Source organism: Sebastes umbrosus, chromosome 3 (genome assembly GCF_015220745.1).
Source record: "Sebastes umbrosus isolate fSebUmb1 chromosome 3, fSebUmb1.pri, whole genome shotgun sequence".
NCBI lineage: Eukaryota > Metazoa > Chordata > Actinopteri > Perciformes > Sebastidae > Sebastes > Sebastes umbrosus.
The window spans coordinates 21,107,538-21,119,658 of NC_051271.1; the positions used below are offsets into that span (position 1 = coordinate 21,107,538).

Below are 12,121 nucleotides of genomic sequence, written 5' to 3' on the forward strand. Positions count from 1 at the left end.
ATTTTCCCAAACAAAGCATCACAAAGTGGCTTAAACTAGTTGGGAAGTGAGGATTACTGACATAGTCCTAATAAATCCACATATTAAAACTTACCACTCTAAAGCTGACTTTCAGTAAGTGCTTCAACTTAAAAATAATAAACGTATTGCTGTGTGTCACAATCATATCAGACTTTCTATTGGCCCAAACTAACGTGGGTGGGAGTAATGGACACAATATACTTTGTTTTATTGCTGCAAATAGTCCCTATCTGTAGATATGCACTTGTTAAAGATACAGCACAATTATATAATTTATAGCTAATTATTCTGAGGACCACCTGACAGAGTGCCACGGACCCCACTTTGAGAATCACTGATCTATACTGTATGGGTGACTGTCAGCTAGAGCAGCCATTCTCAACCAGTGGGCCGCGGCACACCGGTGGGCCGCAGAGCACCATCCAGTGGGCCGCGGAGGCAGTGGTACTAGATTATTTTTTTATTATTATTTAGCAAAGTGAACAGGTAAAACCTAAAGGAGGTAAAATGCCAGCTGCTGTAAAACCAAAGCCTATTGAAGGAAGTTTCAGACAAAATTGAGGGCTTCAAGAAAAAACTTATTCTGTGGAACAGAAGAGTCAAGGAGGGACGATTTGATGTGTTTTCACTCCTAAGTGAAACTTTGGAAGCCACTCCTCATGTCAACATATCCAGTGTTATAGACCTTGACCTAGACCTTGCTTCATTCTGGATACTGGCTGCCAGTCAATATCCCTCTCTGTCAAAACGGGCAATCAAATTTCTGTTGCCTTTCACCCCCACCTATTTATGTGAGTCAGGGTTTTCCATTGTGACTGTCACAAAATCAAAGGCAAGGAACAAACTGAAAGCAACTTTGAATGCTACTCTGCGTGTCAGCCTCTCACCCATCCCACCACGACTTGATCCCATTATTTCCCAGAGGCAAGCCCAAGTGTCTCACTGAGGGTAAGCACAATATGTATTTTGGTCATTACAGCTGACAGTGGCATAACACATATCTACAGCCCAGTTTATTATTTGTTGTATAAACATGTTAGGTTTTTTACTCATTTATTTGGGAAGGTAGTCCTCGGAAATGTTTTGACAATCACAAGTGGGCCTTCAGTTGCAAAAGGTTGAGAACCCCTGAGCTAGAGGCTTGTGATTACATTATGTGACTCCACTCCAGGATGAAAAAAAGTAGAATATTTAGGAAGAAGAAATAACAATTGAGTCTGAAATCTACAACTAAAAAGAAAAAAAAACTACATCAACATCAGAAGCAGGGACATATTTTCTGTGGACATTTTGGGGATTTACAGACTAGGGGGAGTTTACAGCCTGAAACTGGAACTTTGACACAGTGGGTATTTTACAGGCTAAATTTAGTATTTTCAGAATGAATATATTTAAATTTGACCAACATTTTCAGGCCAATAACACTAAGATTTCAGTACCTGAACTGTATTCTTCACAGTGTGGAGAAGGCCTTAAAACAGCATTTTGGGGGATGGAGTGATTGGAGACTTTTTTTCTATTTTAGTTTGTTTATTTGTTTTGCACAATTTAAGACTATACAACATAAAAAAAAAAGAATAATATACAGTGCAGGAAAAGGCAAAAAAAAAACACTGGGCTTATCTGAAGCCTCCACCTAAAGACACGATTAATATAAAGAAATAATATGACTACATAATAGTGATAACAAACAATTAATAGTGATAACAAACAATAATAGTTAATTGAATAAATACTATATAAAAAATCTAAATAATGAGAAAATGCTCAGTTTTTCTTTTCCCTTGAATATGTCTAAAAATAAAAATAAAAACCTAGCTCCACCCCTCATCATGAGGCCTGTGTGACCCGCCCCGCTCTCACGGTAGGCATCGGGCTTTAAAACGAGCGCTCCCCGCTGCTCCTCAATGACATCAGCATCTTTGTTGACTCGCCGGGCGCAGCAAGTCGAGCTAAGCAACTAGCATCTGAGTCTGTCTGCAGGGTTTATCATCACACAGGACGTGCAGTTACACTGTGTGGTTAAGTATCTGATCAGAAATATGTCGGCAAACATGCCTGGAGAAGACCGCACGGACGCAAAGAGCGGCGATGGACTGCAGTGAGTTTATCTATTGATTTATTTAGTTGGTGATCGATGTATTTATCTGCAGCTCATTGTTTGTCCTCTCTGAGTCACCAGGCAGGCACTGATGTGAAGCTTCCTCCTCTTCCTCTCTACTGTCTATTCCGTTATTATCATATTATTACATATGACAGCTGTTTGTTAGACTGTAAGGTTAGACTGGTTGAGCATTCATGTGATATATGAAGCACTGCTGCTGCAGGCCTGTAACTCTGTTTAACTCTGTTTAACTCTGTTTAAATGCTTCTCTAGCCGGTCTTTGTCGTGCATTACTTATCCTGCAGTCATCTTACATCAGCGGTGTCTAAGCAACACGAGGCTCTTCAGCTCCTCTCCAGTGGCTCCCTGTGGACTTATAAACATGGAAATTAATAACTGTTTTTTTTTTTATTATTAGGGACACATTGAGGAAAAAATAAATCTGAGATTTCGAGAATAAAGTAGTATTATGAGAATAAAGTCAGAAGTTTAAGAGAAAAAAGTCATAATATTATGTGAATAAAGTCAGATTTACGAGAATAAAGTCATAATATTATGTGAATAAAGTCATAGTATCATGAGAATAAAGTCAGAAGTTTAAGAGAAAAAAGTCATAATATTATGAGAATAAAGTCATAATATTATGTGAATAAAGTCATAGTATCATGAGAATAAAGTCAGAAGTTTAAGTGAAAAAAGTCATAATATTATGAGAATAAAGTCATAATATTATGAGAATAAAGTCATAATATTATGTGAATAAAGTCATAGTATCATGAGAATAAAGTCAGAAGTTTAAGAGAAAAAAGTCATAATATTATGTGAATAAAGTCAGATTTATGAGAATAAAGTCATAATATTATGTGAATAAAGTCATAGTATCATGAGAATAAAGTCAGAAGTTTAAGAGAAAAAAGTCATAATATTATGAGAATAAAGTCATAATATTATGTGAATAAAGTCATAATATTATGTGAATAAAGTCATAGTATCATGAGAATAAAGTCAGAAGTTTAAGTGAAAAAAGTCATAATATTATGTGAATAAAGTAAGATTTACGAGAAAAAAGTCATAATATTATAAAGTAGTAATTTTACGTGTTATGTTCTTTTTTACTCGTAAAGTTATGACTTAATTCTCGTAATATTACAACTTTTTTTCTCGTAAAGGTATGACTTTATTTTCGTAATGTTACTACTTTTTTTTCTCGTTAAGTTATGACTTTATTCTGTAAATCTCAGATGTTTTTTTTTCCCTCAATGTGGCCCTAATACTCCATAGTGCATTTGCACTTTGGCCCCTCACTGTATTAGACTTATATACTATATACTTAGACTATAAACTGTTGCCTTCATCACAATGCTCAAATGTTTTGCAGCTACAGACAGATTTTTATTTTTATTTTTTTGCCTAAAATGGCTCTTTTGATAGTAACGGTTGTTGACCCCTGTCTTACACTTACTTAAAGTATTTAGTAAGACTAGTGTTATGTTTTCTGTTGTCCCTCCAGGTCAGAGTTGTCTTTGTCTGCTTCTGGCTCCATGGAGGTGGATGCCAAGCCCAGCGGCCACAGCAGCTTCAGATACAGCCTGAGCTTCCCCAGCATCGGCCAGTGCATCATCATCAACAACAAGAACTTTGACAGAAGAACAGGTGATTACGGTCTAGACCTGCTCTATATGAAAAACGTCTTGAGATAACTTTGGTTATGATTTGACACTATATAAAAATAAATTAAATTTAAAAGTGCTTTACAAGCGATTGAGAAAACGTAGGATGTTAAAAGTAGTAAAATGTTAATAGAATAAAATAATTCATATGTGATCAACAATGCAACAAAGGCTTAGTTAATCTGTAGACTAAACTAACAGGTTAGCCCAAAGTTAAGGGGTCAGTTGGCTCAAATGTACACTGTTAAATATTTCATTAGGAGTAAGAGCTAAGCCGGCTGTAGAGGTGCCTGTGGTGTACACAAGCTTCTCCACTTGGTCCCTCTGTTATGGTAGATTAATTTGGTGCGAGGATGGACATCCCTGTCAGAAAACTGGAGAAGCGGACCCCTTCGTGGGATGTCGCTTGTGAAACTGCCTATAATTGTGAGGTGATGATTAGGTTGAACTCCATGGTGAGATCTCTGGGCACCTTTCTTCAGTCTGGTGGTGACAAGTTTGTGTTGGGGAGGTAGATCTCTGATTATTTGTAGTGTTTGTATCTCCTTCTGCATCTTAGCCGCTTGTTGCAACATGTTATTTACAGCAGGAATGATGATATGTGGCCTAGAGCTGTTCTTTACACAGAAATCTCCATGTACAACAAAGCGGGTCAAACATCTCGACGTGTGTGTGCTCGGGGATTCCATTCAACTGCATTCCATGCCAGTTAGTTAGATGATGAAGTTAGCTCTGAGACAGTCCTTGTGTTGGCTTCAGTGAGAATGAGAACAAGCAGGCAGCTGTACTATTCCTTTTGTATGCATCATTGCATTTGACTAGACAATTCAATAACTACCAGTGCAGCGTACTGTCAGTGGCTCTTCAGGAAGTTCAGGTGTCCACATGACTTGCAGTATGACTTGGCATGCATCACATGGGTTTCCACGGCTTGATATTAGTATAGAATAGTTCCTCTTTCAAGTTTGATGTAAGATATGGTGGTAGTCTTGCTTTAGCGTAGGCAGGATACAGAAAAACAGCCGTTACAGAATTGGCATGTGTCCTTTGGGTGTTCATAATCCTCAAGAATCGATCAGGGAACGATTATCCAGCGCTTACTTCTCTTTAGATATAAAGGCTTGATGTTTACAATAGTTGGAGATAATGTAGGAAACCTTGAGTTGACCTTAGTCCTTGTCTGCCCTTTATTGTGCAATGTACTGTTAGTTTGAAAAGCAGAAGAGCCGTATGTGCCTCTATCTGTTCGAGAACACCTTGGATATCAGTGAATACATCTTCAGTCTACTTTGCGTGAGAATTACTGTATGATGGTCTTATTGTTGTCAGACTTGTGTTTGACGAACCTGTCTAGCAGGACTAACTGAGTACACATGACTGCTTGGTCAACAATGTTCCATAAGTACATCATATGAGAGGGGTAAAAAACAGCTGTGGTTAAGCCTGTTAAACCAACACAAGGTTCCTGTTATGGTAGATATGTGCACTCTGTAACCCCCCACGCATGTTTCAGACAACATTACAGCTTTTTGTGCAAGAGCCAATGAGATTTTGTGTAAAAGTGAGCAGGCTTGTTGTGGTTCACAGCCGCACTCTTAGAAACAGAGCAGGTGACCACAGTTACTGCAGCCAACAAACTAGAGATGTGTTCAATGCTGAACACAAAAGCTCCAGACAAAGAGACAGACAGTAGGCGGGTGGCTAGAGGATGTAGTCTGACAGCACACGATAATAACATGCAATAAACTCTGTAGGAAGAAGTAAACTTGGTAAAGTAGGTCTGAGTTGAAAAGTTTTGCCAATGTAGTTATACCATAGTTAAAGGCCTTTACACACCGGGGGCATGATGAATAAACGACACAGAAATGCGAAATACTCTCTTGTGAATATTATATGTCTAGGGCCATTATTGTGAAAGGTAAGAATGGAAGGAGGGGATCTGGTCTGCGCTTTCAACATTTTGTCAATGTTGAAAGGAGTAATAAAGTTTACCATCCTGGTTTGGACTACGGAGCCTCCATGTTGTTGTAAGTATAGGTGCAATCAACCCATTCAGCACAACATGATTGGTTGATGACTTTATTCGTTGTTCCTAAAAAAAATTGTCGCTTTTCTGCAGCGTAATATTCACATTCTGTGTGAAAGTACACCTGACAAAAACAGCAGTTCGAAAAAATATATTGACGTGCGAATTAATCGCATGAAAAAAAACGCCCCCTTAAAGGCCTTTACACACCGAGGGCAGGGCCAGCGGGAGAAACACTGCTTCACATATTCAGTGGGCCGCATACCCCGGAAGTAAACCAAGGCCAATTGAAAGAGGCTGGGACACGGGTCACAGGGTATGGGGTATAACATGCACGGTGTAACTGGAGCTGCGGTCGTGCTTTGCGATCGGCTCAATTTCAGCGAGTGCAGACCAGATTTTACTTGGCATGTGTTGTACCCCAAAGATATGACACGTTGATGGCGAGTGACCTCTCCTCTTTTCACCCTCCTTGAAGTAAACCCGGAAGTTAGAAAACTTTTTTGGCGTATGCGCCAGGCGAGCAATTATCATTGGCATGAATAGGCGTCATCTTGGGGTCCGATATCCAGTTTTTATAACACATCCATGCTTCATAGTCCGAACCAGGATGGCAAACTTTATTACTACTTTCAACCTTGACAAAGGCAGCGCAGACCAGATCTACTCCTTATGTTCTTACTTTTCACAATAAAAGCCCATGATATATAATATTTGCAGTATTTTATTTTTGAGTATTTTATTTTGAGTATTTTATTTTTTGAGTATTTTGCATATTCATGTTGTTTATTTGTCATGCCCCTGGTGTGTAAAGGCTTTAAGAGTAGTAAAAAGTAATAAGAGAATTTCAATAGAATTAATTAAAAGATTGAATAAAAGCAACACTTAATTGCAACAAATTGTACAAAATTAAGATTTTAGGGATATTTTGTATTAAACTGCCTTTTTCACAGCAGACATTTTGACTCGTCATAGTAGGAAAAGCACAGGTGTTACTAACAACATTATCTATGGCTCCGCTCTATTCAAATGTCCCAGTCAGCCATGACAGTGTGACAGCAAATGCTATTCAGCCAGCAATCATTTTATTATTTACACCTCTGTAGGTGTTTTCACATTTTCTGGCTGATTAAGTTGAAGATACGTGGAGCTAATGTGAAGTAACCAGACGTCATGTACTAATAAGAAAGAGTGCACTCCAAAATCCCACCATCATAGTTTGGGTTTGTGCAGGTTGTGCGTGCACAAAAAAGGCCGCTCCCAAAACGTCCTGAATCCATGGCTGTGTCGCACGTGAACCAAATACCAACAGCATCATATCTAATAATAATAGGCTAAGGAACACATTTTTCAGATGGTTTGTCATGACTGAGTCTAAACACTCCTACAGTCACGAGAAGAAGTCTACTCAGCCAAAATAATCACCTTTAAAAATCACCTGTGTGGGTGTGCATGGCCTTTAAAGTGATAGGAAAACAGATCAATATGTGCTTTGTATCCAACTGTCTGTTCTAAAGGTTAAATCTAATTGCGAGGAAGTAACTGGAGATGTTGGTTCCTTTAAAAGTAGTTGTGTTTTCACTGTGTTCAAGTAACGTGATTGTCTTTGTTTTTGTTTTTAAAGGCATGAATCAACGAAACGGTACAGATGTAGACGCAGCAAACGCGGTGAAAGTGTTCGGGAAGTTGGGCTATAAAGTGAAGATTTACAACGACCAGTCAGTCGAGCAGATGAAACAGGTTTTAATTTCTGGTAAGTTTGTTGCAGAATTCATCCAAAACGTGCACAGACAAATTAATACTAAGGCTCAATTCAGCTGCTGTCTTTTATATCATCTTGTATATTAATTGCTATACATTTCTATGTCTTCAGCGTCAAAGGACGATCACAGCTGCTACGCCTCATTCGTCTGCGTTCTGTTGAGTCACGGAGACGAGGGTGTGTTCTTCGGTACGGACGGCTCGGTAGAGCTCAAGTATCTGACATCACTTTTTCGAGGCGATCGCTGCAAATCACTGGTGGGAAAGCCCAAACTCTTCTTCATCCAGGTATGTAAGAGTTAGGCTGTGTCCGAAATTCCGAACCAACATGCTATTTAGTACGCTAAAACAGTAAGTATGTCCGAAACCTTAGCATGAAACCAATAGTACGCGAATTTCATATTATTTCCGGGTGAAATATTTCAGTTTGCAAACGCTGTACACTATGGTGGCATAAATATCCCACAATGCAATGCGGTAGTTACTATGACGGCCATAACAGATGTTGACGGACAGCTCTGTAACATCAATAACGCTTCAGTTTAAGTGTAAGTATAAGATTTCACTTTTCACTAGGTGTAATATTTTTAAATTAGTTCAGACTTTGATTCTCACAAATCATCGTTTGGTCACATGAAGTTGGCACGGGTTACCATAGTTACACATCTCCAACCGGCCTGGGAGGCTCTCAGGAAGTGAAAACGTAAATGAAACGTAAATTACTGCTCAGTGCGTCAGAAAAGATTCACACTACTGTTTATTCACACAAAAGTATGTTGAACGATAGTTTCACATATTGGGTATGTAGAGCATAGTATGCAATTTCGGATGAAGCCAGAGTTTTGTTTTTATCTCCTGCATTAACTTACCAGTGTCTAACCCAGGGGTCTCCAACCTTTTTTCCTCTGAGAGCTAATTTGACAAAATGAAAGTGGCCGTGAGCTACTCATAGCACCAAGTTGTACATCGCCAATAGCAAACCTAATTTCCGTCTTACTTGATAACGTTTCAGCCACCGCAGTCATCGCCTCTATTACAATCCCACCATGGGTGAAGGGCTTCTTGTGTTTCGTTAGGATGTGCGCCACTAAACGAAGACTCTGTTGCTGCGTTGGCGTTCTTCGGCAGTTTGGTAAACCAGAGAGTCTTTTAAACATTGTTTTCAGCTCCTTTACCTTCTGTGTTTGGAGACTGCTATGAGCCAGACAAAAGTTGCTGTGGGCTTTGGTGAAGGAGTGCTTGACATTACATCTTTTACCAACTGACATGCTCACACCGCAAATGAGACGCACACATATGTCATTCACATTCATGCAAAAATAAATCGTACTCATTCCTTAAGAAAAGATCATTTGTTTAGCCTTTTATTGGCCTGGCTATTTTCTGCAGTCATTGTCAAACCTGGTGCGCTTGCTAGTCTGCTAACATCGCCTAATGTTATGGCGTCACTGATTTAATGTAACTTGAAAGCAGCGTAACTCCTTTAATTGACAGCTGATTCACAAATTATCATTTTGTGTTAGCAAATGTATGTACATATTCTTTGAAACTTTAGCGAGCCACTCAGAAACGGTAGCGAGCTACTTGTCGGAGACTACTTGGTCTAACCTGTAACCAAGTCGTTTTGTTTGCATGCACATTGCATAGGCTTGCAGAGGCACTGATCTGGATGGAGGCATTGAAGCCGACAGTGGAGATGATTGCACTACCAAGATCCCTGTGGAAGCTGACTTCCTCTATGCCTTTTCCACAGCCCCAGGTTAACACTCATACACACAAACACGTGTTTTTGTATACTAATTGTACCCTTTTTGACTTATTATATTGATACACCCTTTATTCTATCACTCGTCTGTCTACAGGCTACTACTCATGGAGGAACACTATGACTGGATCCTGGTTCATGCAGTCACTGTGTGACATGATCAGCAAATATGGAAATGAATTGGAGCTCCTGCACATCATGACTCGAGTGAACCACAAGGTGGCAGTAGAGTTTGAGTCGGTCTCCAATTCACCAGGCTTCGATGCAAAGAAACAGATCCCATGCATTGTGTCAATGCTGACCAAAGAGATGTATTTTTCTCCTTAATGCCGTCTTCAGCCTTCACCCGCAGAAGAAAGGCTGAGGATGTGTATGGGGAATTATTTTAGTTTACAGCGTCTGACTGAATATCTCAGCTGACATCTTTCAGGGAGAGTAGATGTGATGCAAAGTCAAATTTCACAAGCTTGGCATTATAAGGTTCCTTCTGTGTGGAGTACAGTTCGGAGATATAAAGGCATTAATTAAAAATTGTATCCCTGTAGGAAACGGTTTTGTATTCAATTTTAAACATTTAACCTAAAATGGTATTTGTTTGTGTCGATGTAAAAGAAAAGCATAAAATAACATTGAAAAATCATGAATCTAAAGATAACATGTAATCAACCTTGTAATTCCAAGCTCCCAGTTTTCTACCAGTGAATGCCTCTCTTCTGTTTACACGTAACACATTTCAGGGAAACATATCGGGAGCCAGTTTGTTGGGAAGTTTGACCTTCTATATTTGTTTAATAATCATGAAACCATAGATGGTCTTTCTGCATCAGCATTTTTATGAGTCAGCAGTTTATTATAAGTTGAGTGTCTGTGAAGGGATCATGTGTCATTTCTGTGCCTGTTTTTTTTCTTTTCTTTACATCCGTGTTATCTTTGTTCACTATTGAGTCAGTGTAGTGACTAATAACATGAAGGATGCACAAACAAAAATAATCAATCATTTACTGAAATATTACCTGATGACCTCAGGAGGTAAAGTAAAGGATAATGTTGTGTAGCAAATCCAGGAACACCCATTAAGCTATCTTGTGTTCTGTTGGTTTTAATGTTTTCCATTTTCTAAAAATGGATTTCTTTGAATGAACGGTTGCCTGCGAATTTCCTCATATGAGTCTGTGTCAGGCTTCATAGCATGCATGAGTAATGACAGCCCTCTTGCTTTTATTTGAGGCACATTTCCATACTTGAACACAAGTTTACATTTTATATCAGGCAGTAGCTCATGTATTTCTTGTGGGTTTTTAAATATAAAACGGCAAATAGGACGCCTTTTCACTTTTACTTTTTCACTTAGCTTTAATATTTCTCCTTAAAACATTTCCAATGGACTGTTGTGGAACTGTGAGTCAAACTTTTACATGTAACTATCAGCATTGAGTGATATATTACAGACAAAGCACAATTTGATTGTGTACTGATCCAGTTGCTGAGTAAATATTTCAATATTTACAGCAAACTAGCTGAAATCCCTTTAACTGTTAAAACATTTCACTGTTTGACAATCCAGTTTGTATGTCATGTCAATATACTACACTTTGAGGCTTTTTTTATCATCACTATTTTGTAAGCAGTGGTACTGTGAGGTTGGTGTAATGTTTCTCCTGATAAATAAAAAACACTTTTCTTCATTCTGTGTTGTTCAACAGTGTTACTGATTTTATTTTTGGCTCTTATAAGAATAGTGAAGATCATTAATATATATTACTAAAGTTAAAGTGCTAATTTTCCCATCAAGTCTTGCCAGCATTGTTTATATCTCCTAGATAGAGTTAACTAACGGTCTAGTTGTGCACACTGCCAAGTGTTAACAGGCAGGATTACTCCAGATTTGGCATGCCTCGAGGTGTGAAGAACTGGGCCACCAGATCCTGAGGCCTTGAGCCAAATAAAACTGGGCCTCAGATTCCCCCACAGCCAGCTCAGACACACGTCACCTAAACTAGCTCTCACAAACAACAACAGGCTACTTAGTACCTGTTGATGGACTGAATACAAAGGCTCACAGCTGACACCTAAACAACACCTACACACACCAACAATATATAGCTCTAAATTAGAAGCTGATTTATCAAATTGCACCTCAATATAGCCACCTGAGTAGTATACAAGTATGACATTCACTCAATTTTTCCCCTTTGTTAAGGGTCTTATTGATATCATTTTTATGTAGACAAATATTTTTTAAAGAAATGTGCCTAATAAAAGAATGGCTTTTCCTAAAAAAATATTATATATGTTTTAAAAATGTTGGCGGGTCCTAAATGAATGTTTTTTTTTTTTATCTCTGTGGAAGATATCTTATGTTGGTTCCCATTTCTACCAAGACTTGTGAGACAATAGTATAACAATGTTGGTATCATGTGGTATCTCTGGGTCGTCAGTTAGTAGGGAAAAGCCCGGATAAATGGCTGAGATTGATGGTAAGTGTCTGGCAACGACTTGTTGTGAAGTAAATGCAATAGAACGGGGGAGAGAGAATGAGACATCTAGTGGCTGTGATGTTATCAATAGCACCTTTAATGTTAAGATTATAGGGATAAAATCAGCAGATACACAATCAAAAGTGAATGATTCATTGTATTAACTGTATTGTATGAGTGTTGTTTGCATTAGACCATAAATATCAGATTTAACTATAGGGGCATTTTTGCAAATGAAAAATGACTGTTAATGATTTAATGAATGATTGTCAAAATAATTAGTTTTCTATTGATCAA

At 38.4% G+C, this 12,121-nt stretch overlaps 1 protein-coding gene across 1 annotated transcript; it reads left to right on the forward strand.

The window, feature by feature from the left end:
- The first annotated feature begins 1,924 nt into the window (after window positions 1-1,924).
- casp3a (caspase 3, apoptosis-related cysteine peptidase a) lies at window positions 1,925-11,032 on the forward strand. The gene is made up of 6 exons (XM_037765420.1): window positions 1,925-2,122; window positions 3,636-3,778; window positions 7,446-7,574; window positions 7,695-7,870; window positions 9,230-9,341; window positions 9,445-11,032. The coding sequence occupies exons 1-6, from the start codon at window positions 2,064-2,066 to the stop codon at window positions 9,672-9,674; spliced, it is 849 nt and encodes a 282-aa protein (XP_037621348.1). The 5' UTR covers window positions 1,925-2,063; the 3' UTR covers window positions 9,675-11,032.
- Window positions 11,033-12,121: the final 1,089 nt, after the last annotated feature.

Excerpts from the sequence above, each read along its gene's own strand:
- casp3a (XM_037765420.1), top strand. The coding sequence starts at position 2,064 with ATGTCGGCAAACATGCCTGGAGAAGACCGCACGGACGCAAAGAGCGGC. Across the intron at positions 3,779-7,445 it reads GAACTTTGACAGAAGAACAG|GCATGAATCAACGAAACGGT; the intron begins GTGATTACGGTC and ends TTGTTTTTAAAG. Across the intron at positions 9,342-9,444 it reads TGCCTTTTCCACAGCCCCAG|GCTACTACTCATGGAGGAAC; the intron begins GTTAACACTCAT and ends GTCTGTCTACAG.